Source organism: Pogona vitticeps, chromosome 2 (assembly GCF_051106095.1).
Source record: "Pogona vitticeps strain Pit_001003342236 chromosome 2, PviZW2.1, whole genome shotgun sequence".
Taxonomy (NCBI): domain Eukaryota; kingdom Metazoa; phylum Chordata; class Lepidosauria; order Squamata; family Agamidae; genus Pogona; species Pogona vitticeps.
Window position 1 is genome coordinate 137,304,351 of NC_135784.1, and position 12,577 is coordinate 137,316,927.

Consider the following 12,577-nt stretch of genomic DNA (forward strand, 5'->3'; position numbering starts at 1 on the left):
TTGACTATTTTTTAAACAAAGTTGCTGGCCATTTACCAACATAGAAATAGAATATCTTCACACAGTTCATAGGTTCTTAATCACTGCTTTTTCTTTGCAGAAATCTCAATCTCCAGAGCACAAATTATGTGTATTTAAAAAACACTGCAGGCATACTTTAAGACACAATCATTTATGCATATTAAGCATTTAATAAACAGCAGTCATGATAGGAAAGATATTAAGTTGCAGTTCCACCACCCTCAGCCCTTCTCTCTGTATATTGTCCTACTGTATAAGCTTGGAACCACCTCCCAGAGCAGTTGTGAGATGGCTTCTCTTACCATTACAAAAGTCCACCTTTTCTGTGATATCTCAGGCACAATCTCTTCTCTCTGCTGCCTTACTAGAACTAAGTCTACACAACTGATGGAATTACATTTTCTCACCCACTTCCATCTGACTCCACTTGCTTCCACTCCTGCTCTGGGAAGAATTTTAAATTGTAAGCTCCTTGAGGAGTGATATAAATACCATGAATTGCATTTCAGGGACTCCTATGCATGTTCATAATCTTAACTTAGCCACTCCAGTCCTATATTTATTCAGATGTACATCTCGTGGTTCCCACACTGTAGCCTTTGCTAGAAGCTTGTGTATTTATCGGATTTCTATCCCGCTCATCTAGAGCAAAGGTCTGCTCTGGGCGGTTTACAAATTTAAAAACAAAACATGTATTATAGGTCCAAAGTGGCGAAGTATAAGAAATGAAGATATGGCAGGAGGGAAAGCCTGCCCAAATAGTCAAGTTTTAAGTTTATTCTTGAAAACACCCAGAGAGGGAGCCAGGCGGTTCTCCACTGGCAAGTTGTTCCAGAGGCGAGGGGCCACTGTATTTGATACAGCCTTCCCTTAGCTGGCTAACAGAACACTTAAGGACAAAAGTAGGAGGTAGAAGCTATCTGTCACAGTGGAGTCTTTGGACAAGGGCGAAGGAAAGAGAGAACATACTTAGTCTCCCCCTCTTATGAAATGAGTAATCATAGGAGAGCAAAGAGAGGCAGACACCTTTGAGAAGTGGGTTCACCTTTCACGCGTTTGAAAAATGCAAGGTTTTCCAACATAAGCCAAGATCCTACAGGAGGGACTAGTTGAGCACAAAAAGACAGTGGTACCCCAGTTTTTGCTTTTAAACAATTCACAATATAAAAAAACACACAATTTTTTTTAAAAAATGTGATAATGATGCATTACTTTTACTAATTTTGGGGGACAGAATTCATAAGGCTTTGCAGCGCTTTTTCTGGTGGATATGTAACAAACATTCAGAAAGGGAGGTACAGAGACTGAACAAGTTTTGGTAGATGTAGATTTTTATATTAATCTCTATTTGCCCAGCAGTGTGGTTTAGCCAATAGCTGCAGCAAGTAAAACACATTTCTGCCTACAAGACCAGCAAACTGCTGAAGAAATTATATATGTAATGTTCACCACAGCAGCATCAATTTTACCCTCCACTGCATGGTTACCTTGGCCATCCTAAAATAGAATCTGTTCCCCAGAACAGTAGGTGTTGCAAATAGCTGCTGTTAAGGATATGGGCTCTCCTTATACTTTCTACAGTCTAGAAAGAGCTCAGATATAGAGGAAGGAAATGATAAGTTCTAGTTTACCACAGAAACTGTACATGGGAGACGTAAAGATGACAAACGCAGGGACTTGATTCTTTCTATAGTAGGCCACTGAACCAGTGCTGAATGACTGTAAGCAATTTTCACCCGAGCTCAATTCCATAGGAATCCTAGCTGTGCTGATGCGAAAACAGCAAGAGATACTGACAAGGGAAGAGTCCCCTCAGGGCCAAGACATTACTGCTGTGAATTTGGCTGCAGTATATTCTGAAGGATTTCACGACTTTGCAGAAGGGTTAACATATCATCATAGAGGGTGTTCACACTCAGGCATATAGGCTGGTGCTGCAGCTCTGTAACCCTGCAAACAGCCAAAGTACTCATGGCGCCCAGCAGCAGGAGTAACAGCATCTTCAGCAAGACTCCGGACCAGGTGCGTTTGGGCTGGTTTGGATGCGATGGATGGGAAACAGAGGGCTCTGTAAAAATTAAAAACACAACAACAATGACATTGCTGCAATTAATGGGATTAAACAGCAGACTAAATGCCAGTTCTCTTCAGTACAAAATAATGCCATGTTAAATATCCCTCCAATTAATCCCAAAGAAAGTTCGGCAAATTTAAGAAGCCCACTGTTTGCAGGCACAGACAGCAGAAAATTTTTTACAGATATCTTTTACTCCTAAATACTCAACAAGGCAATTCATAAAAATCAGATACGACCAGTTAAAAATAGCAGATGTTACTCCCAGCAACCTTCTGAACAAGTGATTCAAGAGTGCTAGATCTATTCGCAAAGTCTTTCATGGCCTGGATCTAATAGTTGTGGGTTTTTCGGGCTCTTCACAGAGTGCTGTCCTCTGAAGATGCCGACCACAGAGACTGGCAAAATGTTAGGAAGAACAACCTTCAGAACACAGCCAAAGAGCCTGAAAAACCCACAACTATTAGTGCTAGATCTAGTTATTAAAAATGCTTTCATTAATTTAAGTAGTAGATGATCATCGATATAAAGAAGGATCAGTAGTCTGGCAACAAATACATCCAAGTTTAATTGGCGTGACAGCTCAGTTACACGGCCTGAGTCTCTGTCAAGTATATGAGCAGGTCTCTGTAAAGCTGAAGGCTGCTTTTTACACAATCAAGGTTTATTTTTTCCACTGAATATAGAAAATATCTTGGCACAAATTTGGACTTTTCAGTTCACTGTAGAGCCTTGTGGTGCAGTGGTTAAACTGCAGTATTGCAGTCACGTCTCTGCTGTTGACCTGAGTTTGATCTTGAAAGTCTCAGGTACAGTATTTGTCAACTTTAGAGTGTCTTTTTCCCCCTAAGGATGCAGAAGATGTAGTTCTTGTTTCAATTTCTCATGTACATGTATCTCTGGACACCCACCCATCCCATTTTTCCTCCCTTTGATTCTCACCAGTGTCTTTCCTTGGTTCTGTTGTCCTCTCTTGCTTGGCAGCTCTCAGGGCATCATATTCCCTTCTCCGGCGTTCTTTTTCTTCAGCTTTTTCCCGCTTACGCAGTTCCCTCTCTTGGGCTTCTCTTATTCGTCGTTCTGCTTCACGTTTCTTTTCTAGCTCTGCATATAGACACAAACTGTTCATACACACCTTTCACATTACTGTACCTAAAAGGTCATATCAATTGTTGGTTCAATTCCCAAGGAACAGACTTTCACTTGCAAAACAATTAGAATATCCTGTATTTTGCATCCAACATGACAATGGCTACTTACACAAGAGGCAAAATAATTATCAATGTTCTGCAACAAAGAAAATGATTTGGGTGTCTGCATTGAAGATGGTAGTTTCTCTACATTGACAATCACACACAAAATACCAAATGCCTTGCTTGGTTCAAGATCCCTTTTTTTTAATTATTATTTTTTTAAATTTAATTTTTATTAAACATCCGACCTAAACAACATAAACTTAATACCACAATAAAATACAATTATATAATACACCAGTGCCACCCTCACCCTCTAAATTAATTTAGTTATCATTTTTCCAATTTCTTGCAAATATTAACCTTGCTGCCACAACCATTATTACAATTAAATCCTTATTTTCTGTCAACAATTTATCTTTCTTAACCATATTAAAGATCCCCTTTTAAAAGAAGAACAATGGAGCAGTTTCTTAAAAATGTGCACATTAGGTGTAATTAAAATCATTCATTCCAAATGATCAGCTCTGCCATCCCGGGCTCTTTTTAGTGTGATATGAGATGCACTTTACAAATAAAGAACATTATTTTTAAAAAGTTTCTGTCACAGAATGAATCTTGTTTTGAGGGTTTATAAAATGACAGATAACGAGCTACTTGACCAGGATTATCAGTACAGTCAACCCTTGACTTACGAATGGCCCGAGTTACGAACATTTTGACTTACGAACCGCTCTCATAGGAAAATATTGATTTACAAACTTAGATTTGAGTTACGAACAGAAAAAAAAACCATGCGGGAGGCGGGGAAAGCGCGAAATTTGAACTTTCAGTTAACCGTTAGCCAGTGAAGAAGGTGCCTGTCTGCTTCTTTGCTCTTCCCAGCGTTTAGAGAGTGGCAGACGGTCTTCAGACTGCCTGGACTGTATTTTTATTTTTTGGCTATTTTTGGGTTTTGGGATTTTTACCATTCTTTTTTTGGATTGGGGATTCACTCACAGATTGGAGTGGATGAGTCTTCAGGGCACCCCATCACCCCATCATCTGAATATGCCCTACATATACACTGATGTATATATGCCCAAAGTTATCCGCCACACAAGGAGATTCTGAGCTATTCAGGGATTCCTTCTCACATGAAGGAATCTACAGTGAGACAGCGGATTCCCCCAGACACGCAAAAAGAGGCTCTATGACCATGTATGAGTATGTGCATAGGGAACTTTCACAAAGACAAGTGTGCCAACATGGCTACATAGCATGAATAGGTGATCTCTTCATATGATCTTTTAGTGTGTAACAACATTCAAGTGAAACCCCTCCAGTGAGATTAGGAGGAAGACAAGTCTGAAGTTTAGACAGGAAGTGACATTAAAAGCATTAGTAAGATAAATGCCACATTAAAGAAACAGTGTAGCAAATTGCTACATAAGGTTGGGAACAGAAAAGTATTTTCATTAGCTGCTTTAATGCCATCCTTGTTAATACTAAAAGTAGATTTTATTATAGTTTCACCTTAATATTTTAAAAAATGTAGTAAGCTATGTCTAAAAATTGCCCCTAATAACCACCCAGCGAAAAAAATGCCACACAGTACTTTACCAAAATACTTGGTAAATTTGAAATGCAATCTCACACATGAAAGGTCACAAAAAGACTCCAACTAGTGTCATTAAATCATGTGAGAAGAGGTCGGTCTTATACGAGGTAAAACAGGCAGTAGCTGATTGATGACCTAGCAGATATTTGGCCAGATACACGTAAGAAAGCTGTTCTTAAAAATGAAATATCAAATGTGTCCAAATTACAAATGACATCAGCAGTAGTCCTGTGTGGGGCAAAGCTAGGTTTACTCCAGTCACACATAAACAGGAGGGTACAATTTTATTTTTTTTTTTTGTCAAAAGAGGTACATGACTGAGGAGTGCTCAGCCCTGCCACCCAGTCTTTTTTCATCCAAGAACAATATTGGGATGAATCTATGAAATAATAAGGACTGGGTAAGGAGAAAGCATCTATTCCACAATAATCCATTCTGCAAATGAGCCTTTATTTCTGGAATCTCCATGCTCATGCTGCAAGGCAAACAATTGCTTTTGAAGTTTATTTTGTTGGCCTCAAAAGTAAGACTCTTCCCAGCATATGACTGGGGTTGACCTTGGTTTAAATAAACAGCTGCTGTCACATGTACTGTGGGTGAAAGTGTAGAGACAGAATGACCCTGAAAATAATCTAATCCACTCCGGAAGTCATGGCCTCTATGCTCAAACAGAAGGGAAGATAATGAGCCATTCAAATATACAGAAGTTGGAAAGCTGGAAAACCACATCACCTCAAAGGCAAAGACACGTCCAGAAAAAGATTCCTTTTGTACGGCGTCCCATGCAATGTGGTTAAACCATTTATACAAAGGGGAAGTTAACATTGATTCGCATGCTGATTTTTGAAGCAAAGAGTTAACACAAGATAAACCCCACTGCCCCCATGGTCTCATGCTAACATCTTGTGAAACATTTCCATGGTGAAATCTTAGAATTCTTAGGACAAGGAAGCAATGCAGAGGATTGTGATTACTTACACAACAGCATTCAAAAGAAATAAAGTGGAACGGGCTGAAAGAGCCTAGACCTTTCACTGGTGATCTTAGAGTGCTTAAAGTAGGAAGGGGCGCCGTCCCAGTTTTTTATTGGTATGTGTACAAACCAGCTACAGTTTCAAGAGTAATTGAAAATAATTACACTAGAAAATGTAGCTGGCCTAAGTTCAGATGTTGAATCCATTATCAGCTAACAATGCTCAGAAATAACAATCTGGCACTTTACATTAACACCTTGCCTACTAATGTTACAGGTCTTAAATACTGCTGATATATGCAATATTCATGCTCTGACAAAATGACAAGACATTTTGATGACTGTTTCCTTGAATGGGCTCCTAACTATTTTCTCTTTCACAATCTGACGTGTAACAACCTTTAGCCCCTCTTATCTATTTATTGTGAAGCCAACAATAAATCTACAAACTGAGTGGATAAAGAGGGATCTAAGCAGCATGCATCAGAAAGTGAGTCTGGTTTGCCACGCCTACCTCGTTCTGCTTGCAGCTTTCGCTGCCTTTCACGATCCAACTCGGACTGTATGGCCCTCATGTGCTGCAGTACCTTTGAGATCCAAGACAATTGCAGGAGATTAAGTTTCCAACCAACAGAAGAAGCAGAAAGAAATCATATGATATATTTTTTAAGAGGCATTCAAGACATATTAGTGAAAGGTACCGTATTTTTCTGGTGATACGACCCCCCCAATGTATAAGACGACCCCCTACTTTTGATCCTTGCTGGAGGCAGAGGAGCAGTTAATGAGCAGTAAATCCTGCTGCTGCCGCCTCCGCTACCCGATCACCTCCGGGGGTCACCTCCAGCTCACGTCATTGCCACGTCCCCTGCCCGAAGGGAGCACTGGAAGAAGCAATGCAGCAGCAGCAGTCAATGGGCTGGAGTCAGAGGCGCCCAAGTGCTCCTTTGCTTCTCCTACCGGATGGGAGAAGGCAGTGATGTGAGCTCTGGAGGTGAGCCCAGGAGGTCGCACTGGAAGAGGCAATGGGCAGCGGCAGCAGCAAGAGATGCTCCAGCACGTGCGAGTGCTCCTTTGCCTCTGCCTCCTTCAGGGTATAAAACAATCCTCAATTTTTCCCAGAATTATTTCATCAAAAAGTGTTGTTTTATACACAGAAAAATATGGTACTGATTACAGTACAGTTATCTGGAAGTTGAGCCATGGCAACTGGACTTCTTTCTTGTTAAGTTGAAATGTTTCACATCACTACTCATCCAAGTAGCTTCTTAGAGTTGGTAGGAGACCCCTGATATATCGTCTCTGTTGGTTTCGCTCCCCCCTGGTCTGAATGGGCTCTTGGATGGACAATAGAGGGGGGTGTTGAGTGAAAATCCCACCTCTGACCACTGTTAACATCCCAAGGGAGATCAGGACCCCACCCACCAGAAAGACTACTGTTAACAACTGTTAATGACCCATGGCAATGGGTGGTGGAGGACTGCAGAGGTGGGATTTTCACTCATCCCCCCCCCCAGGTCCGTTGCCCACTGCCTACTGCCTCTATATGAAGCAACACTTTCCATGCAGAGTATAATGTACCACAAGCAAAGGACAAGAACACAGAAAGGGATCCTTTATAGCAATTCCAGATGAGTGAAGCAGATGAGAAAAGATGAATGTCACCAAGGAAGCACTAAGTAAATTAACCCCCGAGACTTCAGACAGTTCATCCACAGTAAGAAATAATTTTCAAATGATATATAATGAAACCATTAGCAACATGTTGCTCCCTTCATGACCTTTCTAAAACACTTCTAGAACTTTCTTCATATTTGCTCCTGAAAGTAACAAAAAGTCTTTTTAAAGACAATTGAATTACATGTCTAATGCCAACTTACACGTTATCTGCCTAACCCAAAAGACCCAACTGAGTACAGGAACCAATGGTCCAATGTATGGTCATCAAAGTCCTACCTGTTGAAGCAGTACAAGTTCCTAATGCCTCTTATACTGTCCACTACAACATCATTTTGTATTTCTAGACTAAATGGCAAACAACCACACAGCTGGACCAAAACAATCCAATGGTGGTAAGATTTAAAGCAAAAAGACAATTTCTATGTGGTTTTTAATGTAGATTGTATTCCTACGTTCTGAATACAATTCACCATATTTTTCCATGTACAAGATGATATTTTTGTCTAAAATATTTAGATTTAAAATCGAGGGTTGTCTTATACACGGACGTAAGAGAGGGGGAAGAGATCAAAGCGCTTTAATTCCTGCTTTCCCCAGCTACTTTCTTGAGAAGCACTTTGATCATTCCTACTTCCCCCCTCCATTTTCTTGAGAAGAAAGTGCATTCTTGGCAAGAAAGTGGAGAAGGAAAGCAGGGATCAAAGCGCTTTGATCCCTGCTTCCCCCCTCCACTTGCTCAGCAGGCTTAGCAAGAAAAGGGGAAAGCAGGGATCAAAGTGATCCTGCAGTGCTTTGATCCCTGCTTTCCCCCTCCACTTGCTAAACCCCACTTAGATTTCTTAATTTTGGGTTAGAAAAGGGGGGGGTCTTATACATGAGGGCATGTTATACATGGAAAAATACAGTATGTTGAATCTCAGAATAGACCAAAAAAAAAAAAAAAAAAAGGAACCGAGATCAATTAAAAATACAGCGGCATCAAACAGTCTGCACAACCAAAAGGAAGGTAACAAAGTGAGAATGAATTGCAAAGTAAAGATCTTACCCTTAGGGCAGCCTGTTTACATTGCTTTTCATCCAAGCAATCTCCAGCTACCTTAGCCAGTGTAGGGTCTAGGGGATTATCCTTCAAGTCCAGCCACTTCAGGTTCTAAAGGAAGGAAATACAAAACAAAATTGTATGTTGTCAGTTGCTAGGGTTTTCAATGATGTACTTTTTGGAAGCATTCCATTTGCTATTAGTACTACCCAGGAGCCCCAGATTGTGTGCACAAAGTATTAGAATGTTGAGCACAGATAAACCGGGGATCCCTTATTTCTGGAGCTTCCTAGATGATGCTGATTTTGCAAGACAAAGACCTGATTTTTGCAGGCATTTTTAAAAAATGTTGGTAAGCATACACTTATCTTGACAATTGCTAAGGAAATGACACTTAAAAGGAGCAAAAGGGAGTGAAATAAACTAGGATGCGAAACATATTGTGCAAGCAGTCCGACAAAGTGCCAACAGTAAAATCAAGAATGTGGTTGCTTTGAGAGTCAGTTATAAATGACAAACAGACACTTAAGTGATGAACTTATGACCTACTTGATTCATTATAAAGATTTATTCTGAACCTGTACTGCTCTGGCCTGTACCCTTGATCCTTTGGGGATGGAGCTGCAGTCAAGAAGAGGAACTGGTGAAAACTCTCCCGAGTTGTGTTGCTTCAGAAAAGTAAGGGTACAAAATCCTCTCTCTAACTGCAGGAGATTCCTTGCTTACTCAAGATTACACACATCACTTCTTAGCAGTATCTTCTACTGACAAAGCAGGAGAGAGCAAGAATACCCTTATAATAAAGTCATTTTCCTCCTAAAGAATCATACAGCCATTTATTTACACATAGAGATATCATTTTGCCCAGAGTTTAAACAGAACTACTGAGGTTTCTCCAGAGCCAGTAGCACAGGTGTCAGCAAAGATCCAAATGAATCATTTCCTACCTGCCACCAGAAATAAAGGTCTGTTAGAAAAATAAAAAATTGAAAACTATATCCTGGATTGAAATACAAAATCTTACTTAAAGCATGGATTGAAGAGGGATTCAAAGGATTACCTTGAGTTGTGCAAAACTGACTGGCAAGGTAACCAATCGATTATTCAGCAGGTCTAAGTGCTGTAAGTTGACCAGGCGACCAAAATTTGAAGGTAATTGGTGGAGCTGATTTTCACTTAGGTCTAATTTCACCAGGTGTGTCAAACTGCAGAAGTCTGACTGAAACCCAAACAGAAGCAAAAAAAAGAAAAAGAAAAAAAAAGAAAAATTCAAACATCCTCTTAACCAGCCTTTGAGCCATTGACTGCAATCCTATAGATGCCTACATAGAGATTAAATCCAACATTCAGCAAAATGTTTTTTTCGATATAAACGTGAATAAGACTGTGCTGTTGCAAATGGAGCAGTGACAGATAAGGTAACATTTTCACAGACCCATGCAGCCTAGTTGCTCTCCGAAAGTACTTGAAAAGGGGGGAGGGGGGAATGCCTCCTCTCACCCTAATATAACAACTGAAAAAACAGAAACTCAAAACTTTTTTTTTGAGAAAACCCCTATAATTACAATAAATTCATTAGTCCAAACACTTCCAAAGAGGATCTAAATGCCAGTTTTGTCTTTAACCATTATTTTCCCCATCTCAGCTACTTAATATCATACTTTCCAACAACCACTACTAGTTACATTTTATTAACTTTCAGATGAAAGGATCAGCATTTGTTTCTGTCTGTCACTGTGAGTTACTGAATAATAAATACTAGACTTTTAATGGCAGCGACACTGTTATCTGCTCCAAGTCGAGGAAATCACTTAAGAGATTTCTATATGAAACATTTTTAAAATAGGGACAACTGCAACTTACTGGTAATGTAGTAAGATTGTTACAGGACAAATCCAAAATAGTTGCCTTTGGAAGTCCTGCCTGAAAAAAAGGCCAAAGAACAAAATTAACAATGAAATCTTATAGTGAAAACTGACGTGCTAGACTTCAGCAGCATGTCTTAAGACTTTTACTCCATATATGGAATTCTACATTCACTACATTTAAAATCTGCTAACAAATATATTACTGAGATGTTTTGTTACTGAATAGTCATTTCCATTTTGATATTTATTCTACAATTTAGCTCCAAAATTTCTCCACTCTTGCTCTCTTTCCTGTCATCTGTAGTGCACACTGCAGCATAGTGTGGTACAGCATCAGAACTTGATGACTGATTTTTATATAGATTATATACAGACAGGAGACATATAGAAGGGGCAACAGCAGGTAGAGTCATAACAGCAGGACATGTCAACATTTAGGCTGAGATTCCTTCTCGTATAGTTCTGTTAAAATTACTTTATACGTCTCAAGAACAAGCTTGGAAAGTTAATTTTGGCAACGCAGGGCTCTCAAATTTAGGCAAGATATTGTAAAACTGTACTTTTCTTTAAACAATATGGCCCTACAAGTTCAATGCTTTCTTGAAAAGTAAATTTTAATCTTTGGGAAAAAGAAAAATTAATCCATTTTCCAAAATATTTCAGAAACTGCACACAGGCCAGTACATTCGTACAAATAAAACATCTTTACAAGTTCTTTGCAATGTTCTGTAGCCAATTAGGAAAAAAATACCAACCAGCTCTTTCGTTGGCACCTCAGTGAGGTCACACAAGCTCAAGTCCAGCTCATTGCCTTCCAATTTGTCCTTTAGATTCACTCCTTTCCCACCAGATTTTGCCATAATCGTCAAGAAAGCAGTCTCACAACCAATTTGATGAATATGTCTGAATTCCTAAGGAGACAGAAAGATCACGATTGCACATTTGCAAAGAAGCACACAAAGTCTATTAAACTAACGGTCTGCTTCTTATTGCTTAGGGTCACTGAACAAAGATTGGTGGTCTTGCAAAGAAGCAGCCGTGTCAGTTTCCTGTTGGCAACGTTAACAGGGAGGACAAAACACTCAATTTTCTGTAATATGCAAAGAGATCTGAACTACAGTATTCTATTCTTATTCCCACATTAACAGTAGAAAACATTGAACCACAAGTTCCTGGACTATCCACCATAGCTGAACATTTTGCTGGCAGCATTGTTCCATGAGGGGAATATTTAGTGACTGTGGCCTTGGGCAGTTGCTAAGACTGCTACAGTTTATGTTGCCGGTAGAAGCAGGGAAGAGTTGCCACCAGCTGTCTCCCAGGAAAGGGACTTGGGCTTGATTGTTCAGGCTGCAAAGGCATCTGATTCAACTATGTACAAGAAAGCCTGGACACCAAAGGCCTCCTTATTAACCTGTTATGTGACACAAAGAGACACGCTGTGTATTACAGATCACCGTTCACAATTTGTATGTTTCCAGTATTTTTCTCTGTATAATACAGTCCCACATATAAGATGCTACCCTTTTCTAACCCAGAATTTCTTTCTTCACGAGAAAATGGGGGGGGGGGGCGATGGCAGGGATCAAAGCACTTTGATTCCTGCTTTTCCCCTCCACTTTCCTCGCAAGAAAGTGCTTTCCCCCTCCACTTTCTTCACAAAAAGTGGAGGGGGAAAGCACGAATCAAAGCACCTTGATCCCTCCTCCCTCCTTACTTCTGTATATAAGATGACCCTCATTTTTTAATCTAAATACTTTAGGGAAAAGTATCATCTCGTACACAGAAAAATACAGTATGTCAAACACAAGCCCCTGGATGGTGAACATTGACATGGATGTCAAACACACATTATTTAAAACTGTGTAGTATAACATCCACCACCTTCATGAGTACAAAGCACCACTGTACCCCAATACAAGAATTCCTTCAGTGAGGGTAAGGCCACCCAGTCACAGGCCAGCAGATGGTTTTTTCCATTAGTCACAACAGAAACTCCAAGCACAAGGCCTTTATTTCACAATACAAATGAATAGGGGGGTGGGGGACAACAAAGGTGTGCAACTGAGGGCACCCAGAGCATGACAGGTTTACGTTACTTCAGCTGATCCCAATAACTTCAACCAAGT

The 12,577-nt window shown here is 40.0% G+C and overlaps 1 protein-coding gene across 5 annotated transcripts in view; it reads right to left on the minus strand.

The window, feature by feature from the left end:
• Positions 1-171: 171 nt before the first annotated feature.
• The window catches only part of LRRC59 (leucine rich repeat containing 59), a 25,569-nt gene continuing 13,163 nt past the window's right edge, over positions 172-12,577 (minus strand). For all 5 annotated transcript variants that reach the window (XM_078386076.1, XM_072990606.2, XM_078386077.1 and 2 more), the window contains 7 exons: positions 11,204-11,359; positions 10,444-10,503; positions 9,641-9,799; positions 8,587-8,691; positions 6,376-6,448; positions 3,038-3,199; positions 172-2,089 (listed from right to left, as the gene is read on the minus strand). In XM_078386076.1, the coding sequence (XP_078242202.1) occupies positions 1,848-2,089; positions 3,038-3,199; positions 6,376-6,448; positions 8,587-8,691; positions 9,641-9,799; positions 10,444-10,503; positions 11,204-11,308 (906 nt within the window). In that variant the 5' untranslated portion in view covers positions 11,309-11,359 and the 3' untranslated portion in view covers positions 172-1,847. The remainder of the gene's footprint in view (positions 2,090-3,037; positions 3,200-6,375; positions 6,449-8,586; positions 8,692-9,640; positions 9,800-10,443; positions 10,504-11,203; positions 11,360-12,577) is intronic.